The sequence below is a fragment of the Pipistrellus hanaki genome (assembly GCF_964339955.1).
Source record: "Pipistrellus hanaki genome assembly, chromosome: X".
In the NCBI taxonomy this organism is placed as follows: Eukaryota; Metazoa; Chordata; class Mammalia; order Chiroptera; family Vespertilionidae; genus Pipistrellus; species Pipistrellus hanaki.
This window is the reverse complement of record NC_140524.1, coordinates 102,289,383-102,307,500: the sequence shown is the minus strand read 5'-3', so window position 1 is coordinate 102,307,500 and position 18,118 is coordinate 102,289,383. Positions and strand designations below refer to the sequence as shown.

Genomic DNA, 18,118 nt, shown 5'->3' with positions numbered 1-18,118 from the left:
CAGAGAGAAAGGGGGCGGGGACAAGTGGAAGTGGGCAGAGGGGACAGAGATGTAAAAGGACTTGGCTTCGGGAAGTGAGCACACAGTGCAGTGTGCAGATGTTTTATTGAGTTGTACACTTGAAACCTGTATGGTTTTATTAACCAATGTCACCCCAACAAATTCAAGAAAATTTTAAATTAAAAAAAAGAACCTAGCTTCAAAAATAGAAACATATCTGCATTCTACAGGCTAGTAGCAAATGTTGTTTACACTACTGCAGAGTCCTTTTAAGCTCTAAACTTTTATGGGGACTCATGAGTCCCAACCAAACGCAAAGAGGGGGGAAAGTTTATAAAAAGGATAAACGTAAAGCTCTGATTATTTTAGTAGTCTTGACTTCGCCACCTGAAGACGCATCTGGGACAAGTATAGGAAACAAGTGACTCTTCTGATTGCTGTATAAAGTCCATCACCCAGCTTTGTCTATTTGTCATTGAATCCCTACATGTGGCAGACACTGCATCAAGTTGTACATTAAGATAAGAGGGTTCTACAGAGCTCTTACAGCATTCTTTCTGGAATATGTATGAATGCATGTGTCTCCTGAAGTAGCCACATGCAAGAGCTAGTGTCATGTGCTGTGAGTCGGATGTGGATGACTCAGGCACAGCGTTCAGAAGATGCATCTATGGGGAGGCCCAGCCGCATCAGAAAGCATGCTTATTGTCTGTGGTCCCTGTCACCATGGGGTCAGCCTGCATGGATCAGTGAAAAATACTTATTTTCCCACAATCTATATAGCTCATCGAATTATTTCTCCATCAACCACCGTGGAAAGCTTTTGTCCCTTCTGCATTGCAATAGATGATTAAATGTAAAGAAAACTTATGTCCCAAATAGGCAAGTAGCTGTGAGACACATGGCAGTAGATGCCACCAGGGAGGAACTGTCCCCTCTCTGGGTTATTAACTTGACATAACACTTAGAGGCATGTCTAGGGGGAAAAATCTTGTTTTTACGGTCAGGCAGGCTAACCCTGTTTTGATTAGAAACCCAATGGCTATGTCCTGAGAAGTCAATACCCAACTTACTGTAAATGAGAGCGGGAGCATGCTGCCAATTTCAATATTCATGGCATGGGTACCAGAACTGGAATTCTCTTGCCTCTATCATAAACAGGACACAAGGAATGGTGGGCTAATACTCCACAAACACTTCATTTCCTGCTTACAAATGTCTGATAAACTATTTGGACTTGGCAATATCAACCAAGCATCATATGTTATGGCCAGAATTGATGTTATGTCTAGAAATGGGCCAAATTTGTATTTGAGGTTGACAGCTAAGAAGGCATAATAGCAGGTACCCCATATGGTCTTTAGTTTGGCATAAACAGCCATCGGGATGATATATGATGTGCATGTTACTAGTCAGTGCAAACTCCTTTCACAATTTCCCCTTTAATCAGTACTTTGGCATTCGCATAGAGATTGGAATGGGCAGACATCATTGAAATACTATTAAACAATTATTGGGAAATGGGGAGGACATACTCTTGTCAACAGAACACTGATTTTGTGCAGAATGACCATGGGCTCAGCCAGACATTTTTTCCAGTATTTTCTGCCTTTGGACATGACCTTGCAACATGGATCTGGCCCACAAGACACAAGCTGGAATTTGCTAGATGAGTTTTCTGAGAAAACTTTCTGTTCTCCTGATAAACAAAGACACTCTTGGCTGACGGGAGTTTTTGTCATCATTTCCCCTCTGCCCCTCTCTCTTTGTCTATAACTTGAGCATAATACTTGGAGGTGGTGTCCTCACATTGAGATCATGGGGCCAAAAGCAACACAATGAAGGTGGCAGAGCAGAAAAAGAGAAAGTGTGGAGTCCGAGGTCATCACTGAACTCTGCCCAGCCTTAGAGCACAGGCCTCTGTTCTCCTGGTGCATGATATGAACTCTCTTTGATGGCTCTAGTCCCTGTTAATTGGATTTTCTGTTGTTGCAACTCCGCTCATTGCTAAATGCTATAAAAAACAAAGGAGAATTTTAACTAGACCTGGACTAATGCATTAGCCACAAACTACACATGGCTCTTACATTTCAATTAAATTCAATAATATTAAATAAAAGTAAAAACTCACTATCCACATTGCAAGTTCTCCACAGCCCCATTTGGCTAGCAGCTATCATACTGGAAAGTACAGATGTTTTTATCATCGCATTAAGTGTTAGTTTGCATCTCAGAGATAAAAGGTTAAAAAGGGACAGCATTATATTCGTAAATACTTGAAACTGAGTTTGGCTCTTTCTGGTAAATGCTTTGTGAGCTGTTTTCTTTCCTTAGTAGGAGCGGCATGGTTTGAAAGAAGAATGAGATGAGACAAAGTTTGTGGGATGACTTGCCTCCCTTGTAAACGCAGAAAGCCTAAAAGCAGCACCTCGGGTCCCTGCAAAGAAAAAACTGATGTTCCGGGTATAAGGCTCCTTGAATATAGAACCCCTTGCTTTCTATGCAGATTGCGAAAACAAACACCACACAATGCTTCCTCTCTCCCGTTCCGCTTTCCCATAAACATGCACACATGGCATCAGTGTGGAGATGCTGCTGCTGCGCCGTGTCAGGGATGTGGTCCCCAGGGGGCTGTACAGCCTGAGCTCAGTGCACATCTGGCTTCACTGGATCCACGGAGCCTTCCTGCAGCCACAGGCACGGGTGGCTTCGGCTAACACAAACAAGGTCATCTAAACAGTCCACGTTCTCCCAGCGAGTGTTTTCAGCTCGCACTTTAGAGGTTAACAGCAAATAAAAATTTGGAAGCATGGTTAGGAATAGGAGTGGCCTGAGGTTTTCTTTTCTTGTTGTTGCTTTGGTTTTTTTAAGCTTGACTTCCCAATCAATATCAATGCTTATCAGAAAGCACAGGATTGAAACATGGCAAGAGGAAGTCAACCGTGATTTGGGGAATGTCTGTCATGGTGACCTTTGCCAAGATGAAATTTCGTCTTTTACCAGAAAGAGCAGAGGGCTTTGGAGTCCGAACAGACCCAAGCCAAAACCTGCTTCTGCTATTCCCTAGCTATCTGACCTCCAGGAAGATGGATGACCTTCATCGTTTGCAAAGTGAGGGTTATAATGCTCTACCCCCATTTGATGTTACAAAGATTAGACAGGGTTGTGAAGACAAAGAGCTGGGGCAGGGTGATGTTAGCTATCAAAGTTAGCGATCATTTTTTCCTCTGCCACAGGACTGTAAGAGACAGGTGCCCGGCTGCCATGAAATGGAAAATAGCCACGTTTCCCTACATAACTCTTTGGTGAGCTTCTTACGCTATTATTTGCCTTATCCATGCTCCAAGAGCGAGGGGAATAGTATAAGCATGCTTTTGATGATGGAGATTCTCTTTTTTTCCTGTATCCTCAATTAGTCTCAGACTATGTCATTTTCATTGAAAAAAGAAAAAAGAGTGCCAGAAATTATTTCTGGGATTTTTAGACTCCATTCCTAATTCAGAAGCCTACATCCCTGGTTTTTAGGGATTTGCCTGGTGGCGAAGTGTGGCATCACTGAATATACACAATATAAACAACAACAATAACAACCCACAAATACAATACCTGTAAGGTAATCCAGACATTCTAGCAATTTCTTCTCTCGGGAAAAATCTAAGGCAAAGGTGTCAAATGTGTCATTAAGGTTGATTTCAGGAATTAGAACCTGGGAAGATGCAGTTGCCATGGAGACTCTGTAATTTAAACAAAACAGCTTTTTAGAAATGTTAAGATGGCTTCTGCTTTACCTACATAAGATTTTTAAAAATCACAGGAAAGAAATGTAATTTAAAAACAGTGCTATTTTTACACGTGAGCCTTAAAAAGATGAGTGTAACCAGCATATCACAAAGACACAATACAAGTGAACTCGAGCTTAAAGACATGGCAAAGGAACCGGAAATGGCTTCTCCATTCCTCGTTACTGTTGAGGGGGGACATTCCCCATGGAGGAGAAAGAATATTCATATTTCATGTTGCTGTGTATTTCACAGCCAGGCCCTATCACATGTGACCCCAGCGAGAAGCACGTAGCTGCAGGCATTTCTTCACACATCTGTCTGGGAAACTGTTTGTTCCTTTCAGACTCGACCCTGCTCCACTTCAAAGAGGAGTCTCCAAAATTTCAAACTGCATAAAAGGCAAAGTAAAGATTAAAAAAGAATGTTTCCAGATATTGGATTAGTTTAATCAATTACTAGCCTCTCTCTAAAATAAACATGAAAAAAGGAGTTTTTGTCTGGCTCCTTTTCATTCTCCTTGTATTCATTTTCGTGCACCATATTCCCAGCAGATGGCATGGAAAATATTCATGAGCTTTCTCGCAGACCCCCTCAATGGATGCACTGTTTCTCCTCTTCACCTAGGGTTGCTGGTTAGACTTCTCATTTATAAACCCTACAGCAAGGGATAGGTAAGTATCAATGTTCACAACTGGCAAACCCAGAGAGATCAAAAGTAGGCTGGTGGTTGCCAGGGGCCGGGGCAAGGCAGCAATGTAGAGTGGCTGCTCATGGGTATGGGGTGATGAAAATATTCTGGAACTTGCTAAGAGGTAGTAATTGTAGAACACTGTGGTTTTTTTAAGCTTGACTTCCCAATAGCATGCTTATCAGAAAGCACAGGATTGAAATACTGTGAATGTACTAGATGCCACTGAATTGTATATGTTCAAATGGTTAATTCTGTTATGTGACTTTCACCTCAATAAAAACAATTGACACCTGTGAAATGCTCAAAATGCCCCTGCGCATTTTCAGTGCTGTAGCGGGAGAGAAGTAGAGGGAAAATAGTCAGAATGACGCTGGGATCTGAGAGAAGAGCTATCAGTGCAGAGTGAGAGTGGAGAACCTAAACTCACCACCTTACCCTTTTTCCAAGAAGCAGTAAATAAGAGTTGTGATTTTGTTTGCTAAATATTGCACCCAAGGGAATTGGACTAATCATTGTGACTAATACCTGCTAATTTAAACTAAGGGATATGGTCAAACTGTATTTAAAAATGCTTTCCTGCCCTGGCTGTTGTGGCTCGGTTGGGTGCCGGCCCGTGCACAATAGGGTTTTTGGTTCGATTTCTAGTAGGAGGCAAGCAGGAGGCAGCCAAAGTTGTGCTCTCACATATATGTTTCTCTCTCTCTCCCTCTCTCTAAAAAAATACGTTTTTAAAAATGCTTTACTTATGAGCCATAACACAAAAATTCCTTAAAACTCAGAAAGATCCTAGTGTTGTTCAACAAATACTTACTAAGCCCTTAAGTATGCCATGTACTGAAGAGCCCAAAGAATTTGCGACAATGTAGAAAAGTTAAAAGAAACGCTCCAGCCCCAGTTGGTTTGTTCAGTGAATAGAGCGACTGCCTGCAGACTGAAGGGTCCTGGGTTTGATTCTGGCCAAGGTCACATGTCTGGTTGCAGGCTCAGTCCCCAATGGGGTGTCCAGGAGGCGGCTGATCAATGATTCTTTCTCATCACTGATGTTTCTCTCCCTCTCTCTCTCTCTCTCTCTCTCTCTCTCTCTCTCTCTCTCTCTCTCTCTCTCTTCCTCTCCCTCCCTCCCTCCCTTCCTCTCTGAAATCAATAAAAACATATTTTTTTTGGAAAAAAAGAAATGCCCTACACCTGAAACTAATACAATGTAATACTGAATGTAAACTCGAACTGAAAAATAACATTAAGACAAAAAAAATGCTATAGTGCCCACTGAACTCCTCAAATAGGAATTTTAGAGTGAAACCTGTCTGTTTCATGATATCCAGTAGGGAGAATTTCAATGAATTCTTATGAAACAAGAGCCTAATTTTCTATTGCATTTCCCTGCCATACACAAGTAATACAGATCTCGTGCTCAGTGGGTTAGAGGATCTCAATTGCTCTCAACATATAATCTTGCGTTGGCACTGTTTCTGTCCAGTGGCAGAAGCCTCTGTTTAGGCTCATCCAAAATAGACTTCCCTTCTAAGTTTCCACTGGTTCTATGGGCCACAAGCAATGGAATAAAACATGCTTTGGTCAGGGGACGATGTTGAACATGCCCGCCATTTTGATGGCGGGGACTTGGGGGAATGGGAATGGAAAGGCTGAAAGTTCCTCAGCCTGGGAGGCAAAGACTGACAGCAGGACTCTTTGGAGATTACTGCAGCTTTTAACACCAACACATTTTTTGTGGAAGGAAAGATATTTATCTTTGGCTACAATTTCAAATTCTTAATTGGAGTGACAGCCAAGGGGAGATCTGCCAAATTCAACATTTTAGGCTGTGTTTTTATTCCCCAAATCCTTGTTGCCCATCTTCTGGCCTTTCAGATAAGTTGCCAAAATCCACCTGAGCCATCAGTGTATGCCACTTTCTCAATTCCTCCCTTTACCCTCATGACTGTGTGTGTGTGTGTGTGTGTGTGTGTGTATGCACACGCACGCACGTACGTGAGTGCACATGTGTGTGCATGCTTGTGGGTATGTGCATTAAGTTTTTAACATATCGAGGCAAATGAGAGCATTGTGTCACAGCTTGATGTTTAATAGGGGGGCTGCACATTACTCCCTGTTTCTGTCTATTCTGATTCCCCAAACCTCCCCGACACTCAGTTGCTAGCAGCCACATGAGGCTACTTTTCCAGACGGTGGGTATGTCTAGAGCTACACTGCTCACAGGTTTCTGCCAAACAGCCAGTGCCAGGGGAAGATGCTCTACGCTTCCTGCCAAATATCCCCACCTCCGTACCCAACCCCTGCCAGTGGCGCTTAACTGTGCCTCTCTCAGGTGGGCAGTCCACAGTGCACATTACCCTGGTAGAACCTGATGAGGTCTCACAGAAACCAAACGTGGCCTACTTTGGTCAGCTCAGGATTTCCCAAATGCATTTGGCTCCTTGACCGTAGTGTTGTTTTAATGCCAATTAACACCCTGCAGAACACACTTCAAAATCCATTCATCAGCCCTAGCCGGTTTGGCTCAGTGGATAGAGCGTCAGCCTGCAGACCAAAGGGTCTCAGGTTCGATTCCGGTCAAGGGCACATACCGTGGCTGTAGGCTCCTCCCTGGCCTGGGCTCTGGTCAGGGAGTGTGCAGAAGGCAACCAATTGATATGCCTCTCTCACATCGATGTTTCTCTCTGTATTTCCCTCTCTCTTCCATTCTTCCTAAAAATCAGTGGAAAAATATTCTCGCGTGAGGATTTAAAAAACAAAAACAAAACAAAACAAAAAAACCATTCATCAGATGTGCTTTAATTCTTATAATCAAGTACATCTTCCCAGAGCTGACAACTGGAGTTCTTGGCTTTGTATTCTGGGAAAGTCTGATGGATCTTGGAACTGCCTGTGCTGGTGAGGGACAAAGAAGTCACCTTGTGTGGTTTTAGACCCTCCTAAGAAATCTGAAAAAAATGGATACTGTTCAGAGGGAACTTTCTCTTTATCATACTCTTGATGCAGAGAATTTACTACTAAGAGTGGCTATTTATTTGTTTATTTATTTATTTATTTATTTTTAATCCTCACCCGAGGATAGGTTTAGAGAGGGAGAGAGAGAGAGAAGGAGATAGATGGGGTGGGGTGGGGATTGAACTCAAAACCCAGGTATGTACCCTGACTGGGAATGGAAGCAACCTTTTGGTGCACAGGATGATGCTCAACCAGCTGAGACACTCCGGCCAGATGAAGAGTAGTTTTAATTTCAGATTCCTTTTTTTTTTTTTAAATATATTTTATTGATTTTTCACAGAGAGGAAAGGAGAGAGCTAGAGAGCTAGAAACATCGGTGAGAGAGATACATCGATCAGCTGCCTCCTGCACACCCCCCACCTGGGATGTGCCCGCAACCAATGTACATGCCCTTGACCGGAATCGAATCTGGGACCTTTCGGTCCACAGGCCGACGCTCTATCCACTGAGCCAAACCTGTTTTGGCTAATTTCATATTTCTTATAAGCAGTAGATCAACTTTTCTTTGCTTAGATTTAGTGAAGAATTTTTGCTTATTTAATGTAATTTTATAATGATACTTATACAATCATACCAAAGACCTATATATTAGTGTAGCTTGAGAATATGGTATGTGACACAATCCACTGACAGAGTGACTGGGAAGGAAGAGAATGAGCATTTGTTCCATGGACATCTTGTGACAGGAGATGGCCTACATTGATTATTTCATTGTATCTCTCCAACGACCATGTTAGGTAGGAGTGATCGGTCTTGTTTTATAGATTTGTTCTCTCATTTATTCATGTCAGGCACTTTGCTATGTGCTGGGGCTACAGTGGCGAAAACAAGATGGGAACAGGTCCTGCCCACCGGGAGCTTATGAGCAGAGGTGCTCACAACTGCTAAGAGCACCCAATATTACCCATAAGCTCTACTAAGCAATAGTACAGCGCCAAGCACTTGATTCCAAAGCACATGCATCTCCTACAGGGTAAAGCTTGAGGCCCTCTCCCTCTCTCTTTTTGATGTTTCTGAATTGAAAAACTTGCACAATTTGATTCAGCTTGTAGGAGAATCTAGTTTTAGTGATTTAACAATGAAGAAAAATCACATCTAGGTTTAACTTTAGGAAGGCCTGTAGCATTAAAAGTTTGTTCTGGGCTTTCCACCCTTCAGTAGAAAAATAAAGATGGTTTAGAAGTACATAGGTGCTAAAGCCCAAGGCAGACACAATACAAGGCAGAGAACCAAGAAGTTGTGTCCTAGAGAAAAACTTAAGTGTTGAAGACCAGAGACAGACAGAGAGCTGCACTGGAGTAGACATGCAAGGAAGGGTCGTTCTGACATACTGATACATGAAAACATATATCCAATAAACATGATGGAATATATATGATGCTTAAGGTTTGTTTTTACTTAGGAGTCTTCATCAATGTTATCACATTAATAGAGATAGCTATTTATTATGAGCCCAATTTTCTAAATAGAAGTAACTCATGAATAAACCCAAAGAATCAGTTATGAAGTGGCAATGCTGGGATTTGAACCCAGATTTCTCAACTCCTAGTCTAAGCCCAGTGCCCTTTTACTGCATTTCAGTTGCTGGAAAAAGAGAAAGGCTCAGGAATCAATCAAGAGGATTGACAAATAGAAATAGAGAGAGGAAGCGGAGGGACAAAGACTCCTGGCACATGTTTACTGGCACTATGTATTCAAACTTGATGGTGGTTTAGATTTCTCATAAGCAGTAGGCCAACTTCCTTACGCCTGGATTTAGTGAATAATTTTGCTTATTTAACATAATTTTATAAAAGTTGACAATCACACCAAGAATTGTACATTAGTGTGCTTGAGAATATAATGTACAACCCATTTGTAGAAAAATAAATCGGACATATTCCCATTCTTAATGAGTAGGGATTGATGTAGGTAGAGCTGAATGGAACCACATATGACCTGCTATATGTGAAGGAGATCACACGTGGGCATGCATGTGCTTATGTTGTACTTTCAAATGCAGGTCTTCTTTCAGAATGTTCTATCATCACTATTATGGAGTCATTATTCTCTCCCCTCACTATGTGAGACTTTTTTCATTGTTCTTCATCTAATTTTTAGGGATTGATAAGAAAGGCAGCTCACAATAGCCATTTCATCTGGACATCTCATGATTTATAGCTGGAAAAAGGTACTCTTGGATCCCAATTGGAAAGCATGATTAAGTGTTCTCACTGTCTAGTAGAGTGTCCTGGGTACCTGAGTACTAGTGCTGTTTGCAGTTCTTTAATTTTCAGATGAATATGAAGCAATTGGATATAGTTCAGATGAGAACAACGAACACAGTTAAACACTTGGAACTTCGGAGTTATGAGGAAAGAACTGGCTTCTCTTAGGGAAGGAAGAAGGTCATTTTAAGGATATAAAAGGGATGGTAATCAGCTCTTATCTACATACTTTGGAAGAGATAACTATCCAACCAGTTGTAGAAGGAAATTTAAGAATAACACAATTGCCAAAACCAGTTTGGCTCGGTGGATAGAGCGTCAGCCTGGAAACTGAAAGGTCCTGGGTTCGATTCCGGTCAAGGGCATGTACCTTGGTTGTGGGCACATCCCAAGTAGGGGGTGTGCAGGAGGCAGCTGATTGATGATTCTCTTTCATCGATGTTTTTAATTCTCTATTCCTCTCTCTTCCTCTACTTAAAAAAATCAATAATATATATATATATATATATATATATATATATATATATATATATATATATAAATAACACAATGAAGCTGGTTGTATACTAGACCAAACTTGTAAAATACTGTACATTACTCTCATTGAAAGAATGATGAGAATGAAAATGTCCATGTCTACCTTTATGTGATATTTTGAGAATTAGCACAGTGTCTAACACAAGCAGGCACTTCATAAATGTTGGTTTTCTTTCTCTTTCCTTGAAAAAATTCAAGTCTTAAGACGGTATTCTTCTTTTTTTTCTGGGCAAGGTGTTGGCAAAGTACAGCCCGTGGGCCAAATCTAGTCTGTTTTTTTTTTGTTGTTTGTTTGTTTGTTGTTTTTAAATGGTTTACTGGAACACAGCCACGTCCATTCATGTCCACATTACCTAGATGGGCTGTTGTAGAGCTACAGCTGCAGAATTAAGTAGTTGTGGCTGAGACCTTTTTAATCAGCATAGTGAAAGTATTGACTCTCGGGTCCTTTAGAGAAAAAGTTTGCAGACTCCTGTTCGGGGAGAAATACCAGCATGAAGGAGCTGTTTGGCGTCTTCTAACAATAGGATTTGATTGTTTTGTGTAAAGGGCAGTTGAGTGTGAGAATTAGAATGAAAAGTCAAGGCCATCTGCATCGATCATGGTGATGTCACTAAGGTGGTGTTAGGTGCTTTTCTCTGGCTCCCCTGGGATTACTATCGGTGTGGGCCTCCGTGGAGGTCAGTGATGTTTATGCTGATCAAGTTCACGCACAGCGGAGCACTGACCACGCCAGATGTACTGCCCAACTAAACATTCGCATGACGTCACTTTTATGTTTCCTATCCTGGAAGAAAGTGCATTTTAGAAGTGGAAGGTATGAGGCTGACAGTTTGGTCCTTTCTCTCCCTTGTGAGTTGGCCTTGACCTTTTCAGGAGGTGAAACTTCTCAACCAAACAAAACAGGCTGAACAGAGAACAGCCCCTGGCCCATTTTCTCCAGTAGATGAGCCTTGAAATGGAAGAAAAGATTCCCTTTCATGTTTGGGCCTCTTTCCTGATGCTTTACTATCAAGTGCATGATAAGATCAGGTCTGAGAGTCACGGTGCGTGCTGTTTTTGTGCCATCGTAAGTCCCCCCCCTCCAAAAGCAGGCAGATTTGATTCTTTCTAACTGGTGGGCTCTTGTTTCAAAGGCCCTGAACTCCAGGCTGCCACTGAAAAGCCCTGACATGTCAAAGGGAAGCATCTTCAGTGCGAACAAAGCAACTCACAGCGTCTATTCTGTTCGTACTCAGCCTTGAAAATGAAACAAAAGCAAGGCAAGGGCAAGGCCAACCAATCACCCCCGAGACACAGAAGCTCAGCAGCTAGCTTCCCAGCAGCCCCCGCACTCACCTCTCAGTGATGTTCTTAGCAGTCTGCAGGAAGCGCGCATGATCATTCTCCTTCAGGGAGTGTTCCGCTTGGGAGATGAGGGATGCCGACCGCTCAATGCACTGCTTGCAGTTTGCAATCTGCTGGGCCAGCTTGCGAAGCCTCATCACCTTGAACAGAAGCATGGAGAGTGTTACATGCGTGTCCTTGTGTAGTGACAGTGCATCAGGTTGCACCCTTCTCATGCGGGGATTTTGTTGTATGAAAGTCAGCCTTCAATACAAGTTCAAAAAGTGGGCTCAGGGAAATCTGGCAATCTGGCATGGGACTCTACTCTTAGATATTCTTTATCTCCTTGGAGAATGTTGCTAGTTTGTTTTATGAAGAAACACTGAATTGCGAATTGCTTCCCCGTTGATGGGGGGGGAACGGTGTTGCTCAGTGGTAAGTTACAGAGGGTCTCCGGGCCTCTTCCCTTGACCGCTACACACAATCACTGTAAGATCACAGAGAATGGTGGAACTGTGTCTTAGTTTTCAGCTTTGCCTTCAAGAAAATAAAACATCTCTGTAGGCACAAACGCGTGACTTAAGGAAAAGCCGTTTTGTAAGAAGTTCTTTGTAACCCATGTAAGAAAACTGTGATAGAAAAACATTCAGTATTCCTAGTTCCCTACACTATCTAAAATTCACGTGTTAAATTAACAGAAAGGGAGCATTTTTTCCATTGATTAATATTTTTCCTGTTGAGCAGATGAGAGAAAGCCAAAAACAGCACAGCTGGGCCATTTCCCCTCGCTGGGAACGTCATTTCCAGGCACTTTGTGCTTACTTGATAACTAAGAACTATTTTGATAAGCATTTCCCAGTCGGGATAAAAACGCATGCTTGGTTCCAGCTTTCATTCCAGCCCCTGATTCCGTCTTGCTTGAAAAGGACCCTCAAACGTAATTGACCGTAACCTCTGGGGCAGGCCAAGATAAGACCACAGTACCCCACTTGACCGTTGGCTCTGGCGTTTGAAATGCGCTGCGAGATGAAGCCCCCTGGCCAGAAGCCAAGATAAAATTAGCCCGCTAATTGGAATTGCCATGTGCCTAGTGCCCCCATTCACCAGGCCTGGGACAGGTCTTGGCCGGCTTTCTGATCATTCCGGAATGGAAAACAGCCCTGGGTGAAAGGGTAGGGAGGAGGCCAGTTCATCTGTCTTCCAGACAAGGCTGGCTCAGGCTCCCTCCAGGATTCCTGCTCACTCCAAGAAATTCCTTCTTTCTCCAAGTCATCATTATCATCCCCATGCAAGTCTAATCGGAGAAAAGGAAGGAAGGAGATGTCAGAGCTGGAGGCCTCAGAGGAACATCCAAGTCCAGCTCTGTCATCCTACAGAAAACAGAGGAAATGAGTGCTGAATTGAGAGGCAGAAGCCATATGATTTCAGGCCAGGGTGAGAAAAGTTCTTGAAAGTAAAGATTTAAAGAAAGAAGTGTCGAAACTTTGGGCCAAACAATATGTGATCTTAAACCTGGTCAAAGACCTCACTCATTATAATTACAGTGGCCACCTGCAATAGATTAACTGTGTTCAGTAGTTGAATGCAAGAACACTTATTTTACACTAAGGAGAACCAAGCTTCTAACATCATTATATACAGAGGTAAAGCTAAGCAAGGCAGAGTCCAGTTCAAGATATGAGAACATGTCCATAAGAAAATGGCAGAGGGAGGAAAAATGACTTCAAGTCCCTAGAATAAAGCAAAGACATGGAATATTTAATTATACAACATAAAGAATGCTTTCGCCGAAACCTGTGTGGCTCAGTTGGATAGAGCATCGGCCTGCGGACTGAAAGGTCCCAGGTTCGATTCTGGTCAAGGGCGTGTACCTTGGTTGCCTGCACATCCCCTGTGGGGGGTGTGCAAGAGGCAGCTGATCAATGATTCTCTCTCATCGAAGTTTCTAACTCTCTATCCCTCTCTCTTCCTCTCTGTAAAAAAAATCAATAAAATATATTTTTTTTAAAAAGAAAAAAAAGAATGCTTTCAATTATATGGCAGAATTGAAGATGTTTAATACGATTCTAACAAAAGAAAAATAAAGTCAAAATATTCCCTTAGAATAACTTCATGTCAATCACTTGTCCTTTTGGCATGCCTATTAGTGACCACACAGTTCACACTTGTAACAATGCTTGAACTCCATTTTCTTCTTTCTTTTCTCCAGTAAGATACCGGAAATTAAAAGTGACATAGTGGAAAAGAAAAGAAGCCTTAAGTCATGCATAAGTTGAAGCAAGCCAAAATGAGAGCCTCCTTTGAAAATATGGGAATGTTTTACAGAAAACAATTGTTGGCATAATTTTTAAAAAATATATATTTTATTGATTTTTTACAGAGAGGAAGGGAGAGGGAGAGAGAGTTAGAAACATCGATGAGAGAGAAACATCGACCAGCTGCCTCTTGCACACCCCCTACCGGGGATGTGCCCGCAACCAATGTACATGTCCTTGACCGGAATCGAACCTGGGACCTTTCAGTCCGCAGACCGACGCTCTACCACTGAGCCAAACCAGTTTCGGCTGTTGGCATAATTTTAATTTTAGTTCAGGATACAATCCCATCCAATAAACCAGATTGGAACTTCTCAAACCAAGTGTGCACAAGAGTCAGCTGGGGATTTCTTTAAAGGAAAAATGAGTTGTTTGCAGTCACTCTCCAATATCCTAGGTAAGGAGCTGTAATTGGCAGAGCAGCAGGAATCAGCATTTTAACAAGCAATGAATGCTTTTTGAACTGTAGGTGATAAATCATTAGTATGCTCAGGACTAGCATTTTTAAAAAACTAAATAGAAGAGGAGAGGGGAGGAGAAAAAAAGTAACAGAGTGCATTTCTGGTAGAAAGGGAAAGTTATGTTTTAGAAAACCTTTTTTGTTATTGCGTGTCTGTGCTGAATTTGATGTCATATGTATTCCTTACTGTAGGTTTCATTTACAAAAAGGAAAGAAAAAACCATTGCTCTAAGTTGGGTATTCACAAACTATGGTCTGTGGGGCATATACAGCAAGAACCCTATTTGTATAAATAAAGTTTTATTGGCACACTGCCACATTCATTCATTTCTGAATCATCTATGGCTGACTTCACACTACAACTTTGGGCAGAGGTGATCTGTTGCAACAGAGACCATATGGCAAAGCCTAAAATAGTTATAATCTGACTTGAACCTTTACAAAAAAAGTTTGCCGACTTAAAATGATTCTGGTCAAGAGGCAATGATTTGCACCACACTCTGTGAAACCCTATCCTACATGGTACAGCACTTCAGAATCAGACACTGAGCATTTAGCAAATTACAAATTTCTTCATTATAAAACACTTTTTAATGTATTATTTGAAAAACCTGACAAAATGAAATGTGATTTTGTAAAAAAAAAAAAAAAAAAAAAAAAAAATTATTGGTTTTTGGAGAGAAGAAAGAAGAGGGAGAGAGAGACATTGATGTGAGAGAGAAATATTGATCAGCTGCTTCCTGCATGTCCTTTACTGGGGATTGAACCTGCAACCCAGGCATGTGCCCTGACCGGGAATTGAACCGGCAACCTTTTGGTGCATGGGATGACACCCAACCAACTGAGCCACCCTGGCCAGGGTGAAATTTTAAAAAAAAAATAACTGGATTCTGATACATAAGATTCTCTGTATGTATGTATCACTGCTGCAGAGGAAACTTTTCTGAGTTGGCACTGTTCTTTTGTCCTTGGGGCAGTGTGACTGCCACAGTGAAATTTTTGGAATTCATTCCATACTCATCATGGAAATACTCTGTTGGAATGTGCTGTTAGTGGGGGCATAGACCTATTTATGCCATTTTATTGGTTGTTTATTATTACCTTAAATATGCTTTTAAAAGTAATCCTTTATTTTTCTTTAAATGTATTTTAAATGCTTATATGTGTGTGTAGGATTCCTATTCCAATATTGCTATGGCCAAATAATTGATCCTCAATTGACACAAGTATTTGAACCGACAATGAAGTCCATAAACAGCATTTCTGTAAGGCTTCAGAAACGCCTGAGCATTCAGTCCAAGTTAATCATCTTACATTTTGGAGATTTAGAGTACATAAACGCAGTGAAGAGAAGGACCCTTTTGCTCTTTAGTCACGACCTTCTATCTTAGATCAGTGTGTAAACATAAAATGCATATTCTGCTTAATCTGGAATTTTCCATCAACTTTTCATGTGCTGATATGAAATGTATCCACTACTACTGAAGAAATAAGACAATTCTTTCCCAGGGTGCCTCACGGCTCGAGACTCATACAGCTCTTCTAAGTATAAAGGCCGTTGAGCTATTTATTTCAAAGAATGCACAATGTTCTAAGAGCAGGAATGACCAGTATGTACTAATGGGCAACGACATCGCCAGCTTGGCAACCTCTCCGGTGCGAGGATTTGTGGCACGCTTGTTCCCAGCAGGTCTAATGGCTTTGGGATTGGCACCAGAGATGACGGAGGCACTCACAAAGGAGACGAAATTCACCTCGATGGTCTCTGCGATTCCACCCATTCTATCTCCGGCTACCCAATTCCAAGTGCTGGTCAGAGGACCCCCTTGTCCCTTCTCTAGATTCAGTGTCCTCATCAGAGGGAAAGTAGGAGAGGGTGAAGGTGAGGGTAAGAGATTAACCAAAGGACTTGTGTGCATGCATATGGGCCTAGCCAGTGGCCCTGGACAACAGGGGGGTGAGGGCATATGTAGGGAGGGATTTGGTATGGGAATGAGGGGATGAGGACAATTATGTGATACCATAATCCAGTGTTTCCTAAAGTGTGGTATGCGTACCCCCAGGGGTACGGGAAGAGTTTGGTGGGGGTACGCATTGCACCGGAGTTTGGTGGGGATATGCACTGCACCGTGCTTAGCTGCACCTAATTCTACGTTCTCAGGAGTATGAGGGGTACTCAGCGTTACGAAAATTATAGAAGGGGTACACATAGGTCAAAATAAAAAAATAAATAGATTCAGTGTCCTCAGACTGTCCAGCCATCACCTGGGTGCCCTCACTGGGCACCAAATCCATGCTCACCCTCTCTGCCCAGCACCTCAGAGTTCCAGGGTGTTGGAGCCCGTGCTCTTTTCTTTAAAACATAACTGACACCACATGCCCTAGCCAGGGACTCAGTCACTGGGAATTCTGGGGTTTGGGATCAACTAGTCCTTGATCATGTGCCAAGTAACTCAAGAGAAAGCTGAAGCAGGCACTGATCTCTTCCAGGTAACATTTGCTTTCTAATATTTCCTTCTGAGATAATGTCCATGAGTAAATATGCACTTTTTAAAAAGTGGCAACTTTCAGTTTAAAAAGTAATATGATCAACTTTCCTGTACACAGTACCAGCTTTACCAAATCTCAATATTCTGATCACATTAGTGGATTATCTGGGTGATTCCAATGGAATTATAAGGGTCCTTATAAAAGAACCAGGAGAGTCAGCGTCAGAGAAAGATTTGAGGATGGAAGCAAAGGTCAGATGATATGATGAAGAAGCCACGAACCAAGGAATGTGCATGGACTCTCAAAGCAGGAAAAGCAAGAAATGGATTCTGCCCTAGAGCCTACAGAAAGAAAAAGCACTGCCAAAATCTTGACTTGAGCCCAATGAGACTGATTTTGAACTTCTGATCTCTAGAAAAACAGATAATAAATCTGTGCTGTGTTAAGCCATCAAGTTTATGGTAATCTGTTACAGCAGCAATAAGAAATGAATATGAGCATTGAGAGCTGGTCCCTGCACATGACTAGGTAAAGGCAACAAATTGCCTTCCATATGCAGATGAATAATTAATTACAGCTGCATTTCAGGAGTCACGTGACTGAGAACCTGGAAGAAGTCAGGTATTAAGAGACACAGACATGTGGTGCATGATGATGGAAGAGGAAATGTATCCTGTAAGGATTCTGGCCCGACGCTCAGTGCTCTTCTAAGTTGTACAATTTGTATGTGGGGGAAAGTAGCTTCTCAACACATCTGAGTCAGTCTTTGGCCAGAGAACAATTGCATGTTAATTTGTTAATTCCCTATAACAGCTTCAGCAACTATTTGCTTTGATTTGACTTCAATTTTTCTGATCACCATCACAATGTATTTGGATAGGTATTTTTCAATCTATATAGGAAAAGTAATCTAAACATTATATAATATTAGAAGTACCTTTAAAATTCTGTAGAAAACAGAACATAATATTGGCTATTGTAATCTCTGTGTACTACTTAATACTTGCTAATCTGATTTAATTATACACATTTTATTAAAGTATTATGAGCAATAATAAAAGAAATTCATGAATCTGTTGTATCTTGAATGAATGTTTCTATCTTAAATATTTACAACATTGTCTTTTGAGGGTGGCAGAGAAATGGGTAAAATAAAATGGATCATAAGTATTTCAATATACTATAAGTAATTTTTAAAAAAGTGATGATTTTAAAGATATCAACAGTTTCCAAATGAATTTTGAATAAATAAGGAAGTGGTGATAAATAATATATATAAATGTGTAAAATGCTTTTTGAAT

At 41.5% G+C, this 18,118-nt stretch overlaps 1 protein-coding gene across 3 annotated transcripts in view; it reads right to left on the bottom strand.

Moving 5' to 3' along the window:
* MID1 (midline 1) overlaps positions 1–18,118 on the bottom strand; it is a 328,347-nt gene that overhangs the window by 22,511 nt on the left and 287,718 nt on the right. For all 3 annotated transcript variants that reach the window (XM_084870018.1, XM_084870017.1, XM_084870019.1), the window contains exons 5-6: positions 11,565–11,713; positions 3,607–3,734 (exon numbers count right to left, since the gene is read on the bottom strand). In XM_084870018.1, the coding sequence (XP_084726144.1) occupies positions 3,607–3,734; positions 11,565–11,713 (277 nt within the window). The remainder of the gene's footprint in view (positions 1–3,606; positions 3,735–11,564; positions 11,714–18,118) is intronic.